The 16,026-nt window shown below is 41.7% G+C and overlaps 1 protein-coding gene and 1 long non-coding RNA gene across 2 annotated transcripts; both read left to right on the top strand.

The window, feature by feature from the left end:
- Positions 1-854: 854 nt before the first annotated feature.
- LOC101169582 (meprin A subunit beta-like) lies at positions 855-6,541 on the top strand. Its single transcript, XM_023964129.2, has 7 exons — positions 855-868; positions 2,069-2,247; positions 2,935-3,086; positions 4,515-4,602; positions 5,087-5,317; positions 5,440-5,871; positions 6,525-6,541. The coding sequence occupies exons 1-7, from the start codon at positions 855-857 to the stop codon at positions 6,539-6,541; spliced, it is 1,113 nt and encodes a 370-aa protein (XP_023819897.2).
- Positions 6,542-8,336: 1,795 nt separating this feature from the next.
- LOC144984538 (uncharacterized) lies at positions 8,337-10,564 on the top strand. Its single transcript, XR_013648324.1, has 4 exons — positions 8,337-8,826; positions 9,546-9,726; positions 9,799-9,928; positions 10,101-10,564. It is a non-coding gene; the product is annotated as an uncharacterized LOC144984538 (long non-coding RNA).
- The last annotated feature ends 5,462 nt before the right edge of the window (positions 10,565-16,026 follow it).

Here is a 16,026-nt window from a genome sequence, read left to right as displayed (position 1 = left end):
TACTGGGTCTAGATGACCCAACTCCAAATGTTAAAGTGCCTAGGATAGCACAAGGGTTACATATGTCACTACAGCAAGGAAGTAAAAGATTCTGGGTTGTTAAAGGTTGTTATCCCACTGTGGTGTTTACTTTACTAAGGAAAGCAAACAATTGTCCTCTCATTTCTTGTTACCTTTTTGTGCCGTTGGCCTCCTATAAAACTGCATCTCTTTTCAGAACTTCATCAGTTTCAGGAACAGGCAGACAGTAAGTATATGGCAGGCAAATAAACCTAAACTGGTTTCTGTTTGCAAGATCCCTTTTTTAACGTCTGATTTCCATTTCTAGAAAAACCTACGATGAAGTTAAAAGTTTTCCTTTTTGTGGTGGTGAATTTGGCGATTTCACCTGCATTCAGTGTAAGTACAGATCAACTTAAAAATAGATTCTTCATTTTTAGTATTGCAAAAAATATTATTGAAATTGATTTTTTTAACACATCTGCATTTAAATTCCAGAAAGAAATATTTTACAAGTACATTTGGAACAAGATTCATATGATTCATAACAAATGTTTAATGCTTAGTCACTTTTTTCTTACTATTATTTTTCCAGACTGAGCTAACTGAAGTGGGTGAGTTCCATCAATTTTCAGAAATTGGTTGAAATACTTGAGAAAAAATTGTAGTCAGTAAACAACATATTCTTTCTTCTTTCTTGCAGAAATTATTGATCTGACAGATGAAACAAAAAGAAACAATGGTAAGAATTATTTTTTTTTTGTTTTACTTACTGACAAAACTCTTCTGCTTACTTGTTAGTTACACTGTTGCAAACTCATACTATAATGCTTTTTCTTTAGATTCACTACACGATGACATCATTGAGGTAATTACTTTTGCCTGCACATTATTAATATCTTTAACTAGCCTTAATAGCACAAGGGTTAATATGTATTTTAAATATTCTTATGTTTTCTCTTTTTTTTACATCTCAGTTTCCATTTCAAAGAAGTACCGTTATTGGAAATGATGAAAATCGTTGGACATCTCCAGTTGCATATGTCCTGGACCAAAGCCTTGGTAAAGATTTGTAATCAAAAAATCAAATCTTATCAGTTTGGAACACAGTTTAAGTTAGTTACAGAGAGTTGCAGAGGTTTATGCAGCCTACATAACTGTAATGTTCAGCTTTGAGGAAAAACCTCCACAGAGTTTTATTTTGACATTTTTGCAGGGCGTGTGACAGCTGTATATAAAAGTATAAAAAGTGAAACTATTAAATATAATAACAGGATTTAAATAGTTTATTGTTTCCATAACCAACTTTAATAAAAAATTTCAGACTTGAATGCTAAAGGAGTCATCCTAAAGGCTCTTGACCAATTCAGGTTAAAGTCCTGTATCGACTTCAAACCACGAGATGCTGAGGTGTATTTCCTCTCTATACAAAAGTTAGACGGGTAAGTGTCACTTTCCTTCAGGCAGAGATACCTAAACTAGTACCTCTTAGCCATAGTCTTGTTGGTAATTCTCCTGGTAGACATTAATAACACATTCTTCAAAGTGAATTAGCAAAAATGTTTTTAGCTTATTTGCAAAATATTAACACTTGAACCACTGAAAATGTACTAATTTAGGCACATGAGCATACAAGTTCAATGTGCCATTGTTTTCTTAAAATTAAAAAGGGTGTTTTGCAGTTTTTTGGGGTTGTCCAGTCCCATCTACAGTGTTTCGGGGTAAAGAAAAAGAAAAATTCGTATGACCTGCCTGCCTCTCACCTACTTCACCCTTACTTACATTCATCATCAAGAGTTCACTGCGACCTGTTGCCTGCAGCATGCACATTGAAAAAATGTGTGCAAACGTTTTCTCTAAAACTTTCTCAAAATTTCAAGTGGGGCACCTCCATGCCCCATACAGGCTTGCCTAGTTTTCGCCGGCAGACAGCCTGTATCTACCTGTAGGGGCAGTTGTGACTAAGGCATTTGGGGAGGGGACAAAGGCCATGGCCCTAGGTGGTTGTTTTATAAAAATAAAAACAATGATCAGTGTGTAATTATTTTGTTTTCCTCTGTTGCTTCAGTTGTTATTCTTATATTGGGAGACAAATTGCCCATGGGCAGAACTTATCCATTGGTTCAGGCTGTGATACTAAAGTTACTGTTGAACATGAGTTTCTTCATGCTCTGGGCTTCTACCATGAACAGTCCAGATACGACAGAGATGATTATGTGACCATTGTACGGGAAAACATCCTTCAAGGTTTGAGATCTACTTTCACAACATATAAGACTTTAGTTAAAACTAGGTGTCTGCATTTTGTTATGTCAAGAGAGAATACATCAATTAACCAAAACTGACTAATTTGAATGTATTAGAATTTTTTTTTCCTGTTATGACTATTGAACCTTTTTTCTTTTTCTAACTTTTCATTAAGGAATTACATTATAATTTTACCGTTTATAAATCCATCAAGCATTTAGTAATTTCTTAACCCTTGTGCTATCTTAGATGACCCCACCCTTACTTTGACGTGTTCTCCCTACCATGACAAAGGTGGATAAAGGTGGAAAGATTTCATGTAATCCATGGACACCAGTGAAGATCACAAATCATTGAAGAAAAAAGGTTCAGCACACTGTGTAGTGGGTCTAGATGACCCAACTCCCAATGTTAAAGTGCCTAGGATAGCGCAAGGGTTAATTTCCAAACTATCTGGACATTAAGTGTTTTCCAGATAATTTTGTTGCGTAAAACATCTCTAATCAAACACTCTAGTTTACTTACTGAACAAACTTTATTCATTACTTTCACTTTGGATTAGGATTTTTGTGTTCACCTTTTTGTAATAATAGATTGTAGATCAATTATTGAACAAACTGCATATATTAAAACAGTTTTTCTTAAGTATTTTAAAATTGATTCATGAAATTGGTGTGTTTCATATAGATAAAGAGCACAATTTTAACAAGGTTGGCAGCAATGTAAGTACCACCCATGGTACGCCATACGACTATTGGTCAGTGATGCACTACAGCAAAGAGGCTTTCACCAATGGAAACGGTTCCACCATCATCACCATGGAACCCAAATTCCAAAATGTAATTGGTCAAACAATGGAGATGAGTCATTATGATGTTTTAGAGCTAAACCGTCTCTCCAATTGCAGTAAGTACTTTAAGATTGTCACTGTACGCAATTTTAATGAGTATATCTCTAACAATCCACCTGTATTTATACGACAGTCACTGTTGAAGTCATCAAAGTGATGTACTTCGAACGAACCAACATCAAAAGCAAAACATTTAAGAAAAAGCTATCACAAATGTCTGTAAAGTGATTTAAGAGAAGATACAAACTTAATGAACAGTATGGTAATGAGTACATTAGGGGTGTTTTGTAAATAAACTTAAAGGGAATACGGTTAAATAAACTCATGACACTCATGATCAAAGTGACTACAATATTTCAGAAAAAATGCTCCGAACATCCTTGAACAAGTACATTCCAGTATGGATCGTAAATAAAAAACCTAATTTTGAAACCATTTCATTCTCTATCACAGTGTTTTTCAACCAGTGTGCCGCGGCATACTAGTGTGCCGTGGGAGATGGTCAAGTGTGCCGTGAGAAATTGCCCTCATTAACTGATCTAAAAGCAATTACCATCTCCAGGAAATCAGCTCTTTGTTCATCCAAACAGGCCCTGACAAAACACTGAGAAGTTAAGAATATGAAATATAATAAAATTATTTTTCTTTGTGTTTATTTGATTCTATTAAAGACATTTTGATAAGAATAACGGGATACCGCGATTTAGCTGCAGCTATAACCGTGTAAGGAAAGTCCCGCCCCTTTAACTGTCTCCACCAATCATTCTTGAAGGCTTAATCACATGTCATCAGTCTGACCAATCAGAAGTGGTTAAAGTATTCACTTCCTTGTTTCGATTTAGCGCAAAAAAAGTCTCTCTGTTCTGACAAAAATACCAGCTAAAGCTCGTCTTTAGCGGTGTAGCTTTCCACAGAATCTGGTATCAGACTGGAACAAGTGAACAAAACCATGAAGCTCAAAGACGCTGGTCTTTCTGCGGTCGGCGGATTACGGGCACTACATCTCCCATGATGCAGTAAAGTGACTGTCTTAGCGCACAATGAGTCTCTCCTCTTAACGTCTTAAAACAACGAACACACATCAAACAGTTTTTGAATCTTTTGACTGAATTTTTAATACATCTTTTAGAAAAAACAGCTGCAGCTTCCAGCGTTTTCTGCAACAATTATCACAAAAATGCATGTGAGATTGCAGAGCGGCTGTAGATCAATACAGACTGAGCTTTTTCTTTTTTTTTTTATTTATCTATTTTTTTGGATGCTGGTGTGCCGCGGGATTTTTGTAAAGGTTAAAGTGTGCCGTGGCTCAAAAAAGGTTGAAAAACACTGCTCTATCACAACAGATTCAACCATTTCCTTGAACTGGTACTGTGGCTTTTCTAATGGGATCATGTGTAGAATGGATCGTTGTTCACAGAGTAACATCAGCTGGGAGATGGTGACGCAAGTTTCTGGAGGTCCAAATTCTGATCACACCACTCTGCCCAGTGGAAGCAAAGACTACAGTAAGATTTCAAGACTTCATAAATAAAGTTTAGAAATATATTAGCTTTTTTCCCCATTTTTTTGTTAAAATGTTCACACAGTAATATCTTATGTATTTCTGGCCAAATAACATGTTCTTGGCTTAAATTTTACTATGCGATCTGACAAATGAAGAAAAATTAACAGATTAAAAAACAATAGAGGGTATCATAAAAAAACATAGTTAATTGCTTAAAATTAAATTTTAATGAAAAAACAAAAACATATAATAGAAATGTTGGATGTTAAAATTGAAAGCAGTCTATGCCATAGGTGAAGATCTAAGCAGCTTATATACAACTTATTTCATATCTTCATTTTGTTCTCACATAATGTGAAAAATGTTAAGGAAATAAAAATTATCTACATCTGACTAATGACTACTGAGAAATAAATGTTTTCCATAAATAATTTAGTGTAATTAAGAAATGTGGCATCCACTGTAACAGTCATGTATTGTCATAGGTGGAGAAGTAGGCTACTTCATGCATGTAAGCACAGCAACAGGCCAGGAAGGAGACACAGCACAACTGGAAACTCAGAGGATGACTCCCCAAAGAGTCTGTCACATCCAGTGTCTGCAGTTCTACTATTACCACAGTGGAAATGAGTCTGATACTCTCAACATCTGGATCAGAGAGTTTAAAAATGAACAGGACCTAACAGGAACCCGACTCATCATGGGGCAGATCACTGGTAAAGCGACATATGAAATGCTTATTTTCAAAATATTTTGTCAATTTAAATATTTGCCTTTCAACCTATGATATCTATAGATAAGAAAATATAGTCATATTTAAAACTTATTTTCCCTTTAGGTTCTCAAACATCTCACTGGAGGCTTCATCATGTTTCCTTGAATGCAACTATGAATTTCCAGGTGGTGTTTGAAGCTCAGAAAGCAGCAGGACGCTCTACAGGAGGCTTCTCAGTTGATGACATCAATCTGTATGAGACTGAGTGTCCACATTTAAGCCTGCAGATTGATGACTTTCAGAGAGTGCTGAACACTAGTGCCTCAGAATCCAGAATATACAGTTCAAGGCAGTACTCCAGTGAGGGTTATGCTTACCGCTTTGCTGTTATACTTTATAAGACATATTTTGGACTGTTCATGCAACTCTTGTCTGGTGATAATGATGATAAATTGCAGTGGCCTTGCTTAGGACGACAAATGACTTTTCAAATGCTGGATCAGACCCCCAGCATTCAGCAGCAGATGACAAAGCAAAAGAGTTTCACCACAAATGGTGAGGCCACTAGAACATCAAAAAATGTAAACTATACGTAAATATTTCATTTTATTTTTGAAATATTATCATTAACAGGAACATCTTGGTGGAACAATCCTCGTGAGACTGGAAGTCAACTTTTTGTGGAATAGAATAATCAAATAGTCTACGGTGGACCCCTAATCGGTTACAGATCTTTTGCATCTTTGGAAGAAACCCAAGACAGAGATTTTATCAAACGAGGAATTGCAATCTTTACCCTCAACTTTCAAGGCATGTCAACAATTTTACCAAGTTAACTTAATAATATGTCAATGTAAAATTGTTTGTATCATCTTCTCTAACTTATAATCACTTTCGTTTTTATTTGAGTAAGGGAAAGTTGGTACATGTCACATGCATAGGGGAACAATCTAAACAAGAATTCAAATTCTAATATAAAACCACAAAAAAGGAGACTGCTTCCTTTGAATATACGGTAACACTTTATATTAAAATTCCTTAACAAGCTTTGTTAATGCATTAACAGGCGTTATAATAGAATTTCTAAGGTTTTTTTAAAACATTTATTCAGTCAGACTATTGTCTTCAAAATCCATATTACTAAACTGCTTATAAGCTTTACAAATGTATTAATAAACATTGTTAACAGTTTATTAATTGTTTTGCAGCACCTCATCTAAAGTGAGGACGGTTTTAACCGCAAAAACAACCACAAAACAAAGTTTTTAAAAAGAACTTTGTAACATTTTTTTTTTTTTTTTTTAACTTGTCCTGTCCAACAGCTGGGCAGACAGATGAAAGCTGAGGGCCTCTTGTGTTGGACATATTTTACTTTAACAAGAGGGGTTATTAATCTTCAGACAAACCAAAGGTATGTCTGAATAAACCCCTTTTGTAATAGGCTCCGTGCACGAAAGTAAGGAGTTCTACTTCCACCGCCTTGAGTGTGAGGCCGACCATTTCCGGCTTGCGACTTCTATAGCAGCGACACGGCAGATTTTGATTGCGAAAGATAGTATATTTCACCCGTTTTCTACAAGGTCTCCCGAAAATCGACGTGAACGACATCTACAGGATTGTCGACCAGTGCGTGGTTACATGGGCAAAATATCATGTCGAAAATACCGAAAAGGAAATGTGTCCCGTTGTAAACAAACCTTTGCTGTCACATATTTATGCAGCAGCTCGGTAACATACGAGGCGATCTTCCAAACGTGCTTTTATTAATTTTATGAATATTATGAAGTGCCTGTTCGCTCATCATTTTATATTTAATTCTTGTGGTCAGTGCTTTTTTTGTGGAAGAAGAACAGAACTGAAGAACAACCCAGTGTTAGGATAGGCTAACAACACGGGCTAACAACATTAGCCTTTTGATGGAGACAAAATCCAGGACAAACCATGCGGGAAACGCTGCAATCTGCATCCTGGCTGCACGTAAATGATCAGCCTTTATTTGTCGGGGCTCAATTAGAAACACAATTCCATATGTCGTGATTTTTTTGAACAGTTTCTAAGGACTGAGCGGCATTTTTGCTCTGAAAAGCTCACACACACTGTGCTCTGCTCTGTCCTCGCGAGTCCGGCAGCCGCTAACCCAGAGCGGCGGCTCGGCTCGCAGTCCGAATTCTCACACATAACAAAACGCACACGTAACAAAGCACCCTCCCCTCAAACACATTAATAAATCCAGCTGCTCTGCTCAGTCAGAGAGGTTCACTCGGTCCACTGGCTCCGGAGCCCGAACGCAGAGCTCGGATGCCGGGTCCAGACGTCAGTGAGCACGCATCCCCCCCCCCCCGCATCTCCCTCGTGAGGGGTGAAAGAGAGGGGAGAGCCAGCGGGGCGAGAGCGGAGCGGCGCTTTACGCGGGGCGTCCGCAGAGCCGCTGGTCGGTCGCCTATGAGCTCACAAGCTTTCTCTCAGCGAAACACCGTCTATGCATGACGTAACCCAGAGCAGCAGCGACACACGATCGGTATATTCCAGCTATCTCGATCGGAAAGAAATTTTGATCCGAACGAGTCTGACCGGGGCAAAGTATTCCAAACGGCCTGTTTACATGACGCATTTTCTTTCCGATTGCTGCAAATACGAAACACGACTCGTCTTGCTTGGGGTAAAGTCCTCCCGCCGTGTTCACCATCCATTCGGCTCTCAGTCTCACCGACACATCGACTGGAAAGCTATGAAAGCTTATATTAGTACTGTTGTACTTTGACAAATTCGCACACGGGTATACACAACAATGTTGTGATGTCTTTGTCACGCGTTGAAACACCAAACGCCTCTCTTTTACCCGAAATCCGCTCCTATTTACTCAAAACTAGCAACTCAACAAAACTCCCCACAACAATAACACGACCAACAGGAAGTTGTCGGCCTCACACTCGAAACACGGAAGTTAACCGGAAGTTCTGTCGTGCACGTAGTCTATTGAGGCCAAACTTTATTAATTTCAATCATGTCTGAAATGTAACTGCCAGCAACGGCATTTGCAAGTTGTTTAAGTTTAAGTTTACATATTAATTTCAGTGATGCATATTTTATGTTCATTTGCTGTTAAACAGTCCTTGTAATTATTATCGGAGTGGTAATAATCACGTTATCAGTTAATGGAACTTTTGAGTTGATTTTTGTTTCCGTCAGGACCGTTATTGTTGTAACACGCTACAGACAGAGCACATGGGCTGTGTCCGAATTACCGCCCTAAACCCTATATAGTGCACTATATAGTGCGGTCGCCATTTTGTAGTGCTGTCCGAATCTACAGTTCAAAAATCATGTGCACTAGAAATTTCCCAGAATTCTCTACGAAAAACCAGTGTGGATCGATGCTCACTCGATCGGCGAATATTGCCCAGAATGCACTGCGTTCATACCAGAATGCATTGCGTGTGACCCACAATACACTGCGTTTAAATTATTCAAAGATGGCGGACGGTTGCGCTAGAAAGAGGACTTAAAAATGTAAGTATATTTAAAAGTATCTTGTATATGTTGTAAAATATATTTGTAAATACGTAAGATGACTTGTTTAATATGTTATATTCCTCAATCGACTATCTACATTGTTTTGAAGCTCATCAATTTATCTAAAGCTAACGCTAGCGCGAATTAGCATTGAAGGCTAAAAACAAACGCTGTTGATATTACATAAAGAAATGAGTGAGTTCTAACCGTAGTAATAAGTTATTAACACATTTTTAAAATGTGTTTATATATGTAGGGACAGACGAGGATGAGGAAAATCTGATCCATCTGTGGATGGAGAAAGATAGCCTGTTTGTTATCAGGCAAGCTCGTGCCGGATGGGAGTAGAGAGACACTTGATCAGATTTGTATTTATTTATCATTAAACTGTAATCGTTGTCATGTTGGGGTAAAGGTTGTTGTTGAAAGAGGAGAGGAGGAGAGAGCAAGAAGGGACAAAGAGTGACAGGAGAGTCTATTAAGCTTACCTGAGTTTAAAATATTGTTCACAAAATGTAACGTCGTCGTTGTTTTTGCAATTTTTTTAATAAATGCAGGAACAAAAATGAATTATTTACATGTATTATTTAAATCTGAGCCATTTTTAACAATCTCAAAAGGATTTTCATATAAATATCAAATGTACATATTTACATTTTCGTTTTATATGTTAACATTTATTTTTATACATCTTAACAATAATTCTGGTCTTCTAGAGTCATGTGTGTCACAGTTGGAGCTAAAAGGAAAGCAGAGATCTGTCCTCGCAGACAGACGCCACTTTACCCGTCCTACTGGTTCCTGCTGTGGCTCAACATCTGTGGCTCCCAGCAGTCCCCTTCTCTGATGCACAGATTGTGCAGAACTGAACTGCAGGCAATGATTTTCATTGCAAAGGTTGGTTTTACTTCCAGTGCCCCCAGAAATATTGCTCTCCTCCTCATTTGCCAAATGCTCTCTCCACCACAGAGCATGCCTTGGCGTGGTGCTGGTTGTAACAGGCCTGAACCGCATTCCTCACGGGTTCCCTGTAGGGTGTCAGCAGCGTGATGGGATGTGCAATGAGGGATACCCACCATCACCCAAAAGGATCCTTCAGGTGGGTAATGTTTGATTTACATAAATTGGGCTTTTACGTAGAACCTGTGAACTGACTGATCCTTGATTCCCAACAAAAATATCTATAAATTTGGCATTAGAGTCACATACAGCCTGCAGTTGAATGGAATAAAAGGTTTCTTGTTAAAATAACAAGCTGCATTTTCTTTTAGGGCCTTTATTCTTATGTGGCAGCCATCAGTGTTCCCCACAGCCTTTTGGAAGGTGCAAGAACAAGCGAGCTGCTAAAAAACCAGAGGTGACTAATGGCAGTTCATTCCCACTGGATGCTGGGTGACCCTGCTCATCACCTGGAGGATGCGGTCTGCCGTCCTGTGGACAACGTCCCTCACAGTGGACCGTGGCATGTCAAAGGCTCTGGCTACCACACTGTATGATGTGCCACACGCCAGCCAGAAAAGGAACACCAGGACCTCAGTCTCCTGTGCCCCCCCCAGAGTGTGAGGAACCCGAAGCTGCTCTACCAGATGCTCAATGGTCCTGCGGGTCAACCGATTTGCAGGTCTGCCGGTCTGGTTTTGTGTCGGACTGAGCGTCAGCGTGAAGGGCCACGACAGACACCTTTATGTTGGCAAAGCAGTAGAGACGTGGAAGACCCTGTAAAATAGAAAAATAATTATTTCATTGAGAAAATTAAATCTGATTTTTTTTGAATGTTTCATTTTATTCTGATGTCTTACATTTTAGTTTATGACGTATTTATAAATGCTGGAAAATCTCGTGTTTTTTTTTTTTGGCTGGGTTTTTGGATTTTTATATAAATATTTAAAAATTAAAGTATTTTGGTTTAAAACAAGTGATATGGTTTGACTCTGAATAAAAAATACTAGACTTTGATCTCACAAGTGTTTCATGTAGTTAGACTATACAACTCATAATCCAGTGTTGAAAAATAATTTTAAACTCTTACCCAGCAGGCTGTGTAACCTTGAGCACAATTAGTGACAAATGCTTAAATTGAACTAATAAAAAAACTTTAAGTTTAACTCACAGGTTGTTCATGTCTGGTCAGGGGCATCCAGACGAAATCTTCTGAGACGTCTGCTTCTCCTTGCCGTCCTGTGATCTTGCATATCTGCTCGTTTTTTGTTTGATCCCATGAAAAACGGTTGAATTATTGCCAGGAACACGGAAAGATTCATATATAAAGCTATTTTCAGTAAGGTAGAAGAGAAAACTACGGAAAAAAAATGCCTCCTCGCAATAGCCCGTACATCGTTCAGCGGCATAAAAATAAATATTGCCATGGAGTAATAACATGGGGGTTTATTTATCAACAAATACATAAAATCACCACCAATGTGTTTGTAATTTTATTATTTATAAATCAGCCACATTTTTCATGATCAGAACACAGCAGATTCATAAATAGTCTTCATAAAATGTTGATATTTATTATATTTTTACTTTGACAAATGGGTGTCATTCTCCGCGTTAAATAGAAGTAGTTCCCCTCCAGACCAGGTGGTGGCGGTAATGCGCCACTTTGTTTCCGTGCCAAGCGCCATTTAAAAACAACCGAAAGAGAAAACTAGTGAGCACGGGTGTCCGAATTGCTTTGAAAATTCAGAGAACTATATAGAGAACTATATAGTGCCGCACTATATAGGGTTTTAATAGTTAGGGGTTAGGGCAGTAATTCGGACACAGCCATGGACTACGGAGAAAGTGTCAGCATTTACGTTATAACAAGAAGAAAGTGTGAAGAGTTTAACTTTATTCCCTTTACATGGAAAAGGACTTGGGTCATTTCAAGAGTTGCTGCAGAAAGGTCTTTTAACCCCCTTTGTGGTATTGCGGCCAACGAGGTATGACAGTTTATGTTAATTAGTTTATTCAATTGAGTTTTTTCTAAGTCTTATATTAGTTTATATCATGTATGTGATGTATATTGACATAATTTGTTCTCTGTGAGAATATTTCCATTTATATTTATTTATATGTTTGTACAGTTCTCACGGCATGTTTGATGGCACCTGTGTGCAATAAACGCCCGTCAACACAGAACGCCTTGTGTCCGTGATGTATCCAGAGGGGAGTTACATGAAAATCTTTGGTGTTGGACCGGACGGAAAAGGAAAGAAGGGAAGAAGAGAGAGGGACGTTAGAGAGAGGGGGGGTAGGGGGTGATAATAGGAGGGGAAGGGGGATAAGACCATGAAGCAGCATAAAGCAACAAGTTTACTGGTTGTTAATCATTATGGTAAGGTTCAAATGTAGTAAAAAAAAATAAAAAAGGGGCGGAGCCTGTCCACACACACTCAAATGTATTAAACACACCTGCTAGCTGCAAAAATGTCCACATGTCGACATGTAAACAAAACAGATAGTGTTCACACGCATACTTATGCCTTAAAACCAACTAGTGTGAAATATTTCAGTCATTCAGTCATGCAAACTGTTAGTGCAAAGGTGAGCTAACACCAGTGCTCAGGTGAGTGTTTATGGTCTTCTAAAATGGGTGGTGGAACGTGAAAAGAAGGAGGGAGAGTGCCCAGCCATCCCCACCCCAAGACCCCCACCGCAGTAGCAGCGGCAGCCGGAATCCCCCCAACGCCACACGGGAACCGGCAGGGAACAACCGCCGCCCGGGCGACCAAGCCCGCCACCCAGGCCAGGGCCAGCAGGGCCGCCGCAAGGCCCCCAGAGCCAGAGGCCAGGGAGGCACGGAGGGAAAGAGAGCGCCGCCCCAGCCCAACCAGGAGAGCAGCCCCCCCGCCGCGCCGGGAGAACCCAACGCAGGGCCCCACCGGAGAATGACGCCCACAGCCCCAAACGAGTACCCCACCACCACCCAGGAGTTCCGGGCATCCCCCCGCCCCAACCCCAGATACAAGCCAGGACCCCCCAAGGGAGACCCGCTCCGCACTCAAGGCAGCCATCCGCCCGGCCCACGGTTAGTCCAGGGAGGAGCGAGGCAGGGGCCCGCCGCCCCCGCCCAGGAGGGGGGAACCCCGGGGAAAAAAGAGGGCCCACAAGGGGTGTTGTAAATATGGCCCAACCAGGCTCGGCCACAGTTGGAAATTTGGCGGGGCCCAGCACTCAGGAGCGAGGACCAGATCCCACCCCCCAGGGACCAGACACCCCCGGCTCAGATGTAATGTGAACCCCCCCACCGTGCGGAGAGAGCACCGCCGGGCCCAGGAAGCCGGCACCCAGGGGACACGGCCGCCGTTGCAAAGGGGCCCGTACCCCCCACCAGGGAAGAGGCAGGGGACAGACGGACCCAGGTCCCACCTTCCTTGCAAAATGTGTGTGCGTGTATGTGTGTTTGAGAGGGTGTGTGTGTGCATGTGTGTGTGTTTATGTTGGGATGTATATATTGAGGGGGGAGGGGTGTGTGTACTAAGGGGGGTGCAGTTAAAATTGGCGGGTAGGGCACTAAGGGGACATCTCCTGATTACTCACAGTGACGTCCCCTCACCCTCCCCACCAAGGGGTCCTAAATGTCTAAGGTGCGGTTCAAATTGGCGGGTAGGGTGCTAGGAGGACATCCGCTGCTTGCTGGCAGTGATGTCCAAGCACCCCCCCTACCAAGGGCCCTACATGTCTAAGGTGCAAATAAAAACGAAAGAGGGGGGGCCCACTCCATACGGCAACCATAGGAGGGGGGCCACTGCCTCGTAAACCCCCCCCCCCCCCCCCAAGGCTCATCGCAGGCTAAGCCCCCCACCCCCTCACCCTATTATGAGGTTATATGAGGAAGGGGGTAAGTTGGGGACAGTTGATAGACTGTCCCCCGGTGGTCAAACAGCTGTCCCCCCCCCCCCCAGCAAGGGGGCCAGGCCCACCCAGCCCCAGCACCACCCCCCCCCACACAGAGAGAGAGGAGCCAGAAAGCGCCGGCCCCCCCCGGAGCAAGGCCAGGCCCCCACCCCCAAACGCCGGCCCTAAAAGAGCTCTGGTCAGGCCTTGACGGGACCGAGGCAGCCAACCGGCCGGGGAAACCGCCGATGGCCTCAGCGGAGACCCCGACCCGTCAACCCCCCCTGCCCCGTACCAATAGTGCCCCCCCCCTCCCCCAGAACGCCCCCCCACAGGACAAGGCCGACAAGACCCCCCCCAGACCCCGCAGCCGAAGCGGATGACACCCAGAGCAACCGGGGGCCCCAAGAGGGTTGTCCCGTCCCGCCCCAGAGCCAGGGAAGGGCCGATCCCAGCCCCAGGTGCAGATGGGAAGCCCATCCAGCGCCACTGGGCCCCCCCCCCCCGAGCAGCGCCCCCCGCCAAACCCCCCCCAGCACAGGCAAAGGGACCACCCCCCAAGCCAAGCCAGACCACCACCCCACCCCCCCACCACGCACCCCCACACCCAAGCCCAGAGGACCACGCAGCGCCCCAGCCCGCTCCACCCAGGCACCGGACCCGACCCCCCGACCAACGGAGCCCCCACCACCCCCCGCCAGGCACCGGAGGCCCCGACCCCCACCCTAGCCCACGGCAGAAGGGCAAGGAGCAGCGACGACCAGGCCCCCCCCACCCCCTAAGTCATGGAGTTAGCTATGGGAGACCAGAGAGACCGAATTCTTTCAAAGTTACTTGAACTTTGGGCTAACATTTTTTCCAAGCTGATATGATCAAGCAGCAGATTTCTGTGTTGACTTATATTTATATTTTTCTTGCTTTTCCAATTTATTAAAATAGATTTTTTAGCAATGCAAAGAGTTATGAAAATGATAGAGCCTAATCCTCCTTCTACATCGATGGCACTCATGTCACCAAGCACACAAAGTGACTGTGAAGCTGTGATTGAAACCTTAAGCCAGACTGATAGATCGGCACATACCTGCTGCCAGAGAGCCTGGACAGGCGTGCAGAACCATAGTGCATGCATGTAATTGTCGGGTAGATTACTGTCACAGTGCTGACAAATGTCTGAGTTACTGAGACCCATCTTGAACATCCTCTGTCCAGTGTAGTAAATTCTGTGAAGAGTTTTGAAATGGATTAGCTGCAGATTTGGACTTTTTGTCATTTTAAAGGTGTTTAGACAAAGTTCTGACCAAAAACTTTCATCTGTGCTGATGTTCAAATCCGCATCCCATTTTGTTGTCGGAAGTGAAATATTGTTATCTAAATTGCATAAAAGTTTGTATATTTTGGAGAGAGTTTTATTCATTGAGAAATTGATCAGAGTGGTAACTACATCTGGTAGCTTTAAATCGTTGTCTCTGTATTTAAACTTTTTAGTAATAATTGATTTAAGTTGCTGATATTCCAAGAAGTTATTTATTCCATGTTTGTCTTGAAGTTCCTGGGGAGTTATGAATCTTCTATCAATAATTACATGCTCTAGTTGTTTTATGCCCCCTGCTTGCCAAGCTGGGAAGTGGATAATTTTTTTGTTTATGAGGATGTCTGGGTTGTTCCAGATGGGTGTCATTTTGCACGGTTGAATTGATGATTTTGATATTTTGAGAAATTCCCACCAGGCTGTTAAAGTGGCATTTATATTAATACTTTTGAAACAATCCTATTTTTTAACTATTTGGCTAATAAATGGAAGATCTGACAGGTTGATCTTCCCACATAACACCTGTTCCAAGTCTAACCATGAGTTGGTTTCTGGATTATTTTTTAACCATTTTAAGATGTATTGTAATCTATTTGCAAGAAAGTAATTGTGGAAGTTAGGTAATTCTAATCCTCCACAGCTTTTTGCAGATTTTAAAGTTTTTAGACTAATTCTTGCACGTTTATTGTTCCATAGAAAGCTTGATATGGATGAGTCTAATGTTTTGAACCATTTTAATGGCGGTTGTGTGGGAATCATTGAGAAGAGATAATTAACTTTGGGTAAGATTTTTATTTTTACCGTGGCTACCTTGCCCATAAGGGACAAAGGCAGGTTGGTCCAGCGTGTTAGATCGTCCTGTATGTTTTTCAGTAATGGGGTGTAATTTAGCTGCACCAGTTCTGATATTTTGGGGGAAAAATAAATACCTAGATATTTTATATTGCCTGATTTAACTGGTATTGTGAGTCTTTGCTCCGCATTACTGTTCAGTGGTAATAAAACAGATTTATTCCAATTAATGGAATAGTCTGATATAGAAGAGAATTCATTAATGATTGTTG

Source organism: Oryzias latipes, chromosome 16, assembly GCF_053564925.1.
Source record: "Oryzias latipes strain Hd-rR chromosome 16, Olatipes_Hd-rR_3.1".
NCBI classification, from domain to species: Eukaryota; Metazoa; Chordata; class Actinopteri; order Beloniformes; family Adrianichthyidae; genus Oryzias; species Oryzias latipes.
Note: the sequence above shows the minus strand (reverse complement) of the source record. Positions and strands in the feature narration are given on the sequence as shown.

What these genes read in the sequence shown, in the direction of transcription:
- LOC101169582 (XM_023964129.2), top strand. An exon ending in TGGAACCCAAATTCCAAAAT is followed by an intron (nt 3,087 to 4,514) that starts GTAATTGGTCAA and finishes CGTTGTTCACAG; the next exon opens with AGTAACATCAGCTGGGAGAT. An exon ending in CAGTGGAAGCAAAGACTACA is followed by an intron (nt 4,603 to 5,086) that starts GTAAGATTTCAA and finishes GTATTGTCATAG; the next exon opens with GTGGAGAAGTAGGCTACTTC.